Source organism: Lagenorhynchus albirostris, chromosome 11 (genome assembly GCF_949774975.1).
Source record: "Lagenorhynchus albirostris chromosome 11, mLagAlb1.1, whole genome shotgun sequence".
Taxonomy (NCBI): Eukaryota; Metazoa; Chordata; class Mammalia; order Artiodactyla; family Delphinidae; genus Lagenorhynchus; species Lagenorhynchus albirostris.
The window spans coordinates 76,468,841-76,480,727 of NC_083105.1; the positions used below are offsets into that span (position 1 = coordinate 76,468,841).

Sequence of the window (11,887 nt, forward strand, 5' to 3'; positions counted from 1 at the left end):
GAATTAAAGTGAAACTTTCCTCTGGCAAACCTGTGAACAGGGAATTAAGGTCCTGAAACACCTGATTTCTGCTTTCACCCTGCTGGAAGAAAATTTCTGACTTACATTCAAGTTGCTGCTATCCTATCAGAAGAGCGTTTTTCTAGGCACTTCCAAATCTATGGTAAGTAAGTTTAAATAGCACGCATAAATTGACATAAAGACTGAAATAAAACTTGCAGATTTTATCAGTTAACCACATAAATCCAACATCTACACATAACTTAACCAGGAGGTTTGCACAGGCAAGAAATGCAGCATTTTGCCATTCATTATTTGAAGATAGAGGAAATATAAATAAACTACTAGATTCATGAGTATTTAAATGTCTTGTTTCTTTATTTCAATGAGAACAATTTAAAACTTTCTGTATAATTTCTCAAAGCAGGATTTCTTTATCCTTAAAAGGCAAAAAGTCAAATTAAAGTAGCATCTGGTTAACTGCTTTGATACAAGTTAGGAAAGGGAGAGAACTATAAGGGATTCTAACATGATTTTGTCTCCCAAGGCTAGAAAGAAATACAGGTCTGTATCTTATACATCTTTTTTCCAGAGACGGGTACTGATGGGGAACCTCTGCTTACAATTTCAGGCTCCTTGAGGACTAGATGATCTGAAAAACTGAAGGGTGAACATTTCCCTTCCACCACTTATATGCCATTTCTTTTCTCCTTGTTCTCAAAAGTGTAGCCTCCAATTCTGCTACCCATAGCCTTTTAACTCAAAGGACATACTGAAAAGTGGGAGATATTTTATAGTATCTCATTCTATTACACTATTGCCTGAATAACTGTCACTTTCTTTAATTGAAGTAGAACACTTACAAAGGCCAATGGAGATTGTAGAGGATTGTAGAAGGTGAGGCTCAGATTATCATCTAATTTTGTTTCCCATTTTAGAGTGAGTATAGGGTAATTGTTAGGAGTTATTAGCAAACTAGATAATAAAGGAGAAGATTCTCCAATTGCTGGCATGTCACAATCAGTGTACATTTATGTCTCAAAGTAATATGAAAATTTTGAAAACAAACTTAGACCAAAAAAAGGAATTAACTATTGAAAATATCTGAGTATAAAGAATTTTCCTATTTAAATCCCTAATAAGGAGAGAAAAAAATAGTTCTTTTATATTTTGAATAAGTTAATTACCTTATTATTGGTAATTTACATTACTAAATTATGACATATATATCTAAGGAGATTATTGGATGATGGCTCACTAACAGTTAGGTGTACTGGCAATGTTTCAGCCCAGACATTGATTCCTGAACATGTGTAGAAAAGTAAAACTCAAAACCTGTTTTTTAAAAAAAACAAGCTTATAGATATAGAAAACAGATTGGTGGTTGCCAAAGGCTTGCCAGCATTGGAGGTGGGTGAAGTGGGTGAAGGAAGTCAAAAGGTAAAAACTTCCAGTTTTAAAATAAGTATCGCACGAATGTAATGTACAGTGTGGTTAGTATAGTTAATATTGTATTGCATATATGAAGGTTGCTAAGAGAATAGATATTAAAAGTTCTCATGAGAAGAAAAAAATTTTTAATTATGTATGGTCAACTAGACTTATTGTGGTGATCATTTCACAATATATACAAGTAGCGAATCATTATGTTATATAGCTAAAAATAATATAATGTTATTTGTCAATTATACCTCAATCAAAAAAATATAAAATAGGAAAAAAGAGTAAAACGTCTTTAACCCAAATGCATTATCCAAGCACTGAGGAAAATAGTGAAAAGGTTAGGATTGTATTCTAATATATTTTAGAAGGCGACAAAGCAAACATAATTGCAAGTGGCTCTCTGGAGTCTGGTGAATATCATGTGCATACAAAATGGATTATTAGTACGAGAATATACTTTAAGTACAAATTAGCATTCCTCGTGTAATTAGTTATTTAGAGAATTCTCACTGAAACATTAAACTCTGGAAAATGTTCTTAATTGCAGCGTAACATTATTGTATACCAGCTGTCCCGTTATATCACAGCATTCCCAAATACCAGTTGACCTATGTAATGTTGAAATTATTTTTAATCAACAAAAAAATCATACTTCAGAAATTTCATGCTTTATCCAATCACTGTAAGAGCAGAGAAAATGCCTTTTTGTTTTTAAATCTATTCATAAAAAGATTACAGACAATATGATTATATAGCTTTGTGTAGTTTCAAAGAGAATAAAGTTCAAATTGTTATTGGAAGTTCTATAATGATTAGAGCCTAGTTTCTTAAATTAGAAAGAAAAAATTAAAATTGAATGAATTAGCATCACTTGCTGAATCAGTCATGTAAGCATGTAATCCAGAGTTAAGGATCTATAGAATGGGGAGATGTACCTAAAGACTTCTACACTGCACAGGCTCTCCTCATCTTTCAAAGGGTCACATGAGGTCTTAGCTTGCTTTCTCCGCTTGTAAAATTTGCACTCAGTTAAGTTTTGTGGAAGAAATCACCGAGGAAATGAAAGGATCAACAAGCTTCCTGCCTTTGGCATAGGACATATTGCTACTTCATACATCTTGATTTCATTATTGCCTACATTTGTTATAGTAGCTAAAATGCACTGAATAAATGATCCTATTTTATTTTCAAGCAATGGTTGAATTGGATGGAGATGATGTAAGAGTTTCCTCCAGAGGAAAATATGCTGAAAGGGACATTGTGCAGGTAAGAAATTTAATGAAAATTATTTATTTTGTTCATTGTGAAGAGCCCGTGTCAGCTCTGATTTGTAAATGAAGAGTTTAAATTGAAATCAAGCGTCTCAGGTTCTGTTTAATTTAGGCAGTTGATTCTCTATAAAATACATGTTAAGTAATGGCTTAGAATAAGCACCAAATTACTTTCACCCATACTTCATGTTCACCATATATAAAATAGAATTGTTAATAAGTGTCTTTTCCTACTTTATTATTACCATAAAATATCATTGAGATCTTTAGTAAAATTAAAAGCTAGAAATATAACAGGCTTTTAATGATTATTTATTACTTAGACCTCAATAAAGATTAAATGTATTTTAAGGCAGCTGATACATATTCAGTGTAAGTAAACTTAGTAGAAACAAACCAAAAATGTAGATTTTGTTCTATTTCTCCCATAGGTTATGGTTAGAAAAGTGGAAAAATAGATCTTATAATTATATATAAATATAAAAATTATATAAAATATATAAATAATAATATTAATATAATACATGGTAACATAATAATATGTATAATACTATAATAAAATATAATAATAGATTATATATCTCTATATATAGATATATAGACATATATATGATTCATAATTCTATTAGAATCAAGAAAAATACTTAACTAAATCCTACTATTCTGGGAGTGAATAGAAAGAAAAAAGGCAGTTAAAATTTATAATTGAAACAAAGGAATTAAATCAACTAAATTTCTGCATACTTTAGAGTCTTCATATCTTTTAGGAAGTCAGAAGCAGAAAAAGACTGTGAAGGGAAGACTAAATGGAAAGGAAAGTTCTCAGTACAATTTGAGCACTTAAAGGAGCAAACAATATTATCTCCTAAATAATAACCTATATATTCACCCATAATACAGTCATTAAGATAATCTAATTTGGAATCCAAGAGAATTTGGTTCAAATCCTGGATTGTCCACTGTGATAAGGATAAGCTTTCTAAACTTCAGTGTTCTGGCATTGTTTAAAGATTTTATCAGATAGTATATATAAAATACATTACATTACTGAAATAGAACTCGGTAAAATACAACAAAAATAATTTTAAAAATTAGAGAGGGAGAATAATGTAAAATAATCTGTAAATATATTATAAAGATTAATCTTGACAAAGATAAAAAAGCATTCTTCTTCATCAGTCAGCAAAATTAAGTTTTAAAATAGAAACATCTGTATAACAGTTTTTTAAGAAGATAATTAAATATGATTTAAACCTAATGTTTAAATATTAACATTAAAATGTTAACATTTTAACCTAATGTTCTTGGTAGTGTAAAAAGCACACACACATGAATAATTCATTTAAAAGCAGCTGAGAAAGGGAACATGGTGATGTGGTCATCTATTTAAGAATCCCACGATGTTTTGTTGTTTTTAAGTAGACCCGCGATTATTCACCTTATGCTGATTAGCATAATTATAAGTCCAAGTAATTACACTTTTCCTAAAAATCTCTCCATAATGTCTAGTTCACAGTAACCAAAAAATCAAATTACTGCATGGAAGTATGAATTTGAAGTCCTTTAAAATGTATTATGTTGCTGTTGTAATGCATTTTTACAAAGTTAAAAGAGACAGCTTTATATCTCATAGTATCATTTAAATGCTGCTTAAGGGAAACTGGTATTACTCTCTCCCTTAGAAGATAGTTAAGGTTGCTCACATCATTAAGATTTACTTTAAGAGGATTAACATGTTATGTTAGTGACAACCAACAGTTGTTGGTTATTTTATTTATAAAACAAAAATTCCCTTGATCATGAAAGTATTTCATCTCTAATTGGATATGCTACATTGGACAGAACAGTGAGATAGGACTCAGATCTATGATCTTGAACAAGTCAGTAAATCTCCTTTGAGCCTTTCATTTGTTACCTCCAGACTTCCATTCTTTTATCTTTGCTCTTTCCATGATGTGGTGAGTCTCAGAGGAAGTAACAGACATGAAAATACTTTGTTACTTATCAGTATAAGATACATAAACACACACACACACACACACACACACACACACACACACACATATATATATATATATAATTATATATTTCCTCTCATTGAAAGTCAAAATCTTGAGACTAATCTATCACCATTAAGTGACACTGAGATCACCAAAGATTTTGAAGACACCTGACGATATAGCTAAACACTCAAGGGATTCTACCATGTAAAGTTGAACTGAAAGAGTCATGAGATCTCACAGATACTGAACAGGAAGCTAAAATCTTCCCAGAGAATTAGTAGCCTCCTGAATGACAGTGACACCTTGACTTACATGTCTATATTTAGTTAAGGATATCTGATGCACCCTTTTCTAATTTCATGGAAAAGTTGCTAAATGGTATTTGGTCTAATAAAAATAGTTCCCACTGGGCTTCTCTGGTGGCGCAGTGGTTGAGAGTCCGCCTGCCGATGCAGGGGACACGGGTTCATGCCCCGGTCTGGGAAGATCCCACATGCCGCAGAGCGGCTAGGCCCGTGAGCCATGGCCGCTGAGCCTGCGCATCCGGAGCCTGTGTTCCACAACGGGAGAGGCCACAACAGTGAAAGGCCCACATACAGCAAAAAAAAAAAAGAAAAAAGTTCCCAGGGTAAACATTTATATATCACATTGTGTTCAAGAATTAGCATTTTTTCTCTCACCTTGAATAAAATTTTAAAACCCTCCACCATTACAGGTTTCCTGGTCCTACCATTCACTAAAACATTTTTTAAATGAGTTATTTTTAAGAATAGAAATATTCTTGAATATTTATAATATTGGAGTTGCAAGGGCACACCAAGAATAATATTGTCAATCTTCCTACCACCAGGAAATATCTAAGCCATCATAATCAATGCTGTAAACACTGCTGGCTAAAATAATATCAGAAAATAGGGTCTATTTAGGCTCTCTTACCTTTTTGTTTTGTAAGAAACTGAATGAGATATTGTACTAAATCACTTAGCAGAAGGCCTCTCACCTACCAGTTGCTCAATAAATGCATTAATATCAGTTTCAGTTATTATTATTAGTTAGTATTTTGGCATAGTCCAGTGGGAAGGCATTTTTATGTCACTGTTTCATAGTAACTGTACCTTGACATATGACACTGTAGTCAGTCTTATGTGTGATTATGTTCATTGCCTCAAGATTCACTCTCATATGACTATAATATAAACAGTATGCAGGAAGAAATTCTATGGTTGTTATTCTAAAACTTAAATGAATTATTTTCTTAAATCAATATATGTAAAGGCTTTCCATTTGTTTGTTTGCTTGCTTGTGCTGTGGATTGGCCATTGTATATAATGCAATATCATTTCTCCTGGCTGCATTCAGCTGCTGTCCAGCCTATCACTCCCTTAAAAATTATATTTAAATCATATCTTTCATTAGAAGGAGAATAATTACCTTGAAGGCTTAGACTTGAAAATCACTAATGGAGCTCTGCAAAGTAGGAACAATCAAATAAAATTGAGCAGAACCACAACTAAAAGCTCATTTGCCCAAACTGATTCAAACTTTTTTCACAAATAGGCAGAGCTAGCTGTTAGAGCAACTACATAGAACATTTTCCTTGTACAGGATAGATGCTAAAAAAAAGATGTAGTGTGTCAAGGAAATGGTATATTTCAACTGAACAGAATGCATTTATTTGTATTCTTCATATGAATGGGATAAATGAGTGCAAAGTAAAAATTGATTTGTTCCTCTAACCTGAACAGTTTAAGGGTCCAAGTTAATTTGTGGTAATAGTCAGTGATCAACATACATTCACAAATGTGTGAGTGTTATTTTGAACAGGAGGTCCCCAGGTACAGTGATCAGAAATTAGTGATTAAAAGGGACAATAAACAGAGGGGTCTGAGAAGTTGAGTGGAAAATTGTTACTGTAGAAGGATATCAGCAATAGTCCAAAAAGAAAGAGAATATATTTTTGTCATCAAAAGTGTAAGGTTTAACATTAATAAGAGGTAAAGGAAACAGAGACACTTGTCATTTTCATCTCTCACTTAGGGAAGTGCCTCATGACTTGACTGAAGAGATGAATATTCCTTTGGAAAAGGATTAGATAATTTAGGTTAGTGAGTAGAAGATTCTCAACATCTTTTTCTCTGCTCCCAACACACATGTGGGATAAGAGATGCTCCTGTTGATAATATCACTTGCTATAACAGTTACGCTTAACCCAGGGGCAAGGTCCCTTAATACTCAAGGGACGTATCAGAATCTGTGCCCGCATTTAGCAAATGTAAGTTAAATGAGATATATACTTCCCTCCTTGGCTGGAAATTAAGATTTCTTTCTTACCCATTGTTTATGAACATGTTTTAAAGATGAGTAGAAGTGTATGTCTTATGAGAACAGTGATTATGACTCTTAGTTTTGACATTCCAGAGTATCATAACATTCTTAAAAATGAATTTATATTTACTTCAATAAAAAATTTAGCACATCCTATAGCATTTGCTGGAAAGGTGAAACAGCAGGTGTTTTAAAATAACAAAAAGGTCAGGAATTACAGTTTTAGATTATAATACTGGTACCTGAGTTTGAAAGAGATAAAAAATTGGTAAAAATAGTTAAAGTTTGATATGAATGTAAAGAAAAGACTAGAAAGAAAAGTCTCATATTTATATTGCACATAATTTATAAATTAATGAATAGTAATAATAATGACTATCATACTGTACATATTATGAGTTGAACACTATTTTATGCACCTATGTGTTGACTTATTTAATACAGCAACCTAATGAAGTAGGCATTATTATTATGATCCTCATTTTATAGAAGAGGAAACTGAGTCAGAGAGAATACCAAGACCACACAGCTAATAAGCAGCAGAACCAGCATCTGAACCTGGGAAGTCTAATTCCAGAGTTTCTGAGAATAGGGAGTAAAAAAGATAATTGAATTTAATTACCATGGTCTAAGAGAAGAGTAAAGACCAAAGTAAAAGTAAATATAAGAGCAAAGTTGAGGTAAAGGAAAAACACAGCAGGTATAATATCCCCCTTCCCTAGAGAAGTATCAACTATCTGCTAGAGTGTTGCCATTTCCCTGAAATGTAGGTATTAGCTATAGATTCTTCAAAAACTGATCTCCTAACAAATAGTTTAAAAGATAATTATGTATATGTATAGCTGATTCACTTTGTTATAAAGCAGAAACTAACACACCATTGTAAAGCAATTATACTCCAATAAAGATGTTAAAAAATAAATAAAATTTTAAAAAGGTAATTATGTATATACTAACCATATCATTACTAAATTTTAAAAAACTACTATGCCTTTTAAAATAAGAATGAAATAAGCTATAGCTGAAATTAGAGATCTTTTTCTTATTAATCCCTCACTATGTTGATTCTTATTTTCTTACCTTTCTAATTATAGTTTCAGAGAGAAAAATAAACCTAAATTTGTTTGCACCTCTTTGTCAGGTCTTGTCCAAGTCAGATAATATGACTTCACAAATGTTCATATCCTCCTATTTCTCTTCTCAGCTTAATATTATATTCACTCTGTTAGTTTTTCCTTACCCTTACTTAGCTAGCTACCTTTATGGTAAGAGAAAGATTTGTCACCTATCACACTTTTCTAAAAGTTGTGCTGAGTTTTCCACCTGGTATCAAGACAGGGTAAAATTATGGTCATATGTGTATGCTTCTGTCTATAAGGTACCTTATTTTAAAAAGAAAGGACTACTTTTCTGCTCTTCCTTAAAAGAGACTGCTTTCACTTCATAAATGGTATTACATTTGCTATTTGATTTCTTAACATTTTAACCTGCTTTATCTGTCGCAACCTGAGTGGTTTAAAGTCTGTTTCCTAATAAAAGTTAATTTTCTGAAGGCACATCTTGAGTAACTGCTTAAATCAAAAGTAAATTTTTCAAAATAAATTTAAAACAGTTACATTACAGTATGAGATGAGAGTGTGAACACTCTCTGTTTCTCTGGAGGAAAAACTGATTTAATATAAACTTTAAAATATTATATTTGAAAATTGTTCAACCTCCTGAAATGTCTTCGCTGTGCCTTTTCTCCAAGACCTAAAATTACTGTGTCCCCAAACTATCACAACATTAACAGTTACAATCATTCCCAGCTGCTTTCAAGAATCATGATGTCTGTAAGGGGAAATTGAACTAATGCCAACAAACAGCACAGTGTTTATTAAGTAACCATTATAAATGAGAATGGAATCAGGCAATCTATTGCCAGAGTATTCAGTGATAATTATTCTCACATGATTGTTTATATAAGGATAGAACAATCATTTTTATGTAATGTAAAAATAAGAATATTGATATTTGATGATATTTCAATGAGAAGTATACCAAAATCTTATACTGAGGGTTTTTGGTTGTTTATTTTTTGCCTTTCCAAATAACAGATATAAAAAACAAACATTTGGGGCATGATTCAATGTACTGAATATTTTGGGTACCTACTAATGTGAACTGTGTAAATTTTGTATTCATTGTCCATGTGATTTGATGGTCTAGTAATATAATTAAAAATACTTTACATGTGTTTAGGACTCTTTAACAATATACATTATTTTTAACCCTGATTTGAGTAATACTTCTACATTGAAAGCTGAATTAAGCATGCATTAATTCCATTTGACAAGAAACTGAGCCCTGAAGAAGATAATGCTCCATCCAATTAGGTGTAGAACTCAAAACTGCAGAATACGTGTAGCAACATGATGGGTGTACAGGACCCAGAGACAAGAGTTATTGTGGGGAAAAACATAGGTAAAGATTACATCCCTTTTTAGGTAAAGTATATATTAGAAAGTTGTGGTCACTGTTAGAGCTATTTGTAATAAATCAAATATCTTTAAAATGCATAGTTATTATCATGCATCTCACCATTACTCCAGGCTTCTCTGATTCTCCTACAACCAAATGTTTACATATGTTGGTTTTTGTGTCTATTTTTTTATTTATTTAAATAGCATGCTAAGGTCTGTTAAATAACTTTCTTTCACCTCTGATTTAGTTTGTGCCATTCAGAGATTATATTGACAGAAGCGGAAACCACATACTCAGCATGGCTAGATTAGCTAAAGATGTCCTAGCGGAGATCCCAGAGCAGTTTCTCTCCTACATGAGGACCAGAGGAATCAAGCCATCACCTGCACCTCCCCCGTACACCCCACCTACACATGTGTTACATACTCAAATATGACTGTGCTCCAAAATGCTAATGTAACTACACTTCAGTTAGAACTGCTGAGTCCATGCTTTTCTTCTGGTGCTCTATAAGGAACCAGGGAATGAGATACATTTCTCAGTTTGGTTTCAGCAGTATTGGTTTGTATGCTTTCTTGGATCCAAAATTTATCATCTTCCTAAACCAAAACTGTAAATACGGTTGTTGCATGAGCAACAGAAAAATTGTTTAAATGCTTGAAGCAAAATATGGATGTATTCTCTGAATCTTTAAATGTTTTCTAGACAGAAACAGCTAATTTCCAATGTACTGTTGGGAAAAAGCACAACCTGTGTTTTTAACTCAAATATTGTCCTTGACTGCTATGTATATAGGAAAGCAGTCTCTCTATATCAATGTTTACATGTTACTACTTTTTAGATTCCAATACTTTTATAACTGTTCTTAAGAATACAAGTTTTGAATATTGAATCCTTTGTCTTCTAAATTGCAATAGCTATAATCACAAGAGCAATATCTCTTTGAATGACTGTCTGGAGAAATGCAATTGCAAGCAAGGGAAGGTAAAGATACTTTTATATTTCTCAGTAAGTGAATTGTCTTATGAAGCTGTATCTGCTTAGTAATCAGTTCCTCTGTGCCATTTGCCAAGTATGGGAGTTTACACTTAGCAGATGTGTATTCTGAAAGAACATGCATTTTTCATGAAGTTTGGGTTCTAAATTTAGACTGCAATTTGTTTATGTTTTGTAATGCTAAGTAGAAATAATAAAAAGTCAAACATCGTGAACTGTAAATGCACAGAAAATACTTGGTGTAAAAAGTAGCATCTTTATATTACAATACTATGTAGAAAGACTAAAATCCAGAATATTTGACTGTGAACCATGTAGCAGATGTTTTAAACTTTCTATTTCATTGTACCTTGTCTAGATATTTTAAGTCAAAGGGATACTGGCTCTCTTGATTTGCATTCCTTTCCAAGTTGCCACGCAGGGTGCACAGGCTGGAAGTTTTTTGCGAAATTCCCTGTTAAATATACACAACCATGTGACGTAGTGCACAACACATTTGTGAAATAACCCACTCCTATACACTGACTGATCTGCCTATCCACAATTAATTGTAAAGAGTTTTTGCATGTACAGTTTTTATGAGAATTGCAGTTTTGTGACAAGAATGACAGTTGTGTCTAAATTAAAACATATCTTTAGAACAAATGGCCTTAAATTCTCACAGAATTCCTGGTAATGATTGTGAATTACCTTTAAGTAATAGAAAAGTGAATTTATTTTTTTTTTCTTTTGTGTCAACAATGTAACTGCTTTATAATATTTTCCTTACTTATACCCTATTTACTACTGGTTTATTTCTACTGTATGTTGTTCTCTTTGTCCCACGTTGACTAAGGGTGACTTTTATAAGCATGAAACTATTTTACGGAAAACAAAAATATATACATTCACATATCTAACAGAATCGATGTTATATAATTATGTACTCCTAAATTGTCCATTTTGGAGTATACATTAAAATCTTTTAAAGATTAACTATTTGCTCTGTAAACTTTATGTATAAATGACATGGAATCTGATGATTTCCTTTACTGGTCTCAAATATTTATGTCAGTATAGTTTATTAGCCTACAATTGTATTATTTGCCTTCATTCATCAGTTCTAAAGAACGAAAATAAATAAGATCAATATTATTTCCTTTTTGTCAAACATGTTATTTTTATTTGAATTGATCAGAGAAAATGAAAGATGTACACTTCTTTATTTAAATAATAGTGTGCCCAAACCTAGTGGGGGCAAATGGTTAAGAAACAGTCCCAGTTACAAGCCTTATCCTTTGTATGGCTGAGAATAACCATAAGAAATGTATGTGATGTTAGTTCTATACATAAGATTAGAAAATACCTAGACTTGTCTCTTTGTTGCATAAATGAAAAAATCAAGAC

At 32.1% G+C, this 11,887-nt stretch overlaps 1 protein-coding gene across 3 annotated transcripts in view; it reads left to right on the plus strand.

Annotated features, from left to right (window-relative positions):
- CPNE8 (copine 8) overlaps window positions 1-11,635 on the plus strand; it is a 329,571-nt gene extending 317,936 nt beyond the window's left edge. For all 3 annotated transcript variants that reach the window (XM_060166571.1, XM_060166572.1, XM_060166573.1), the window contains 2 exons: window positions 2,636-2,709; window positions 9,753-11,635. In XM_060166571.1, coding sequence (XP_060022554.1) covers window positions 2,636-2,709; window positions 9,753-9,941 — 263 coding nt within the window. In that variant the 3' untranslated portion in view covers window positions 9,942-11,635. The remainder of the gene's footprint in view (window positions 1-2,635; window positions 2,710-9,752) is intronic.
- The last annotated feature ends 252 nt before the right edge of the window (window positions 11,636-11,887 follow it).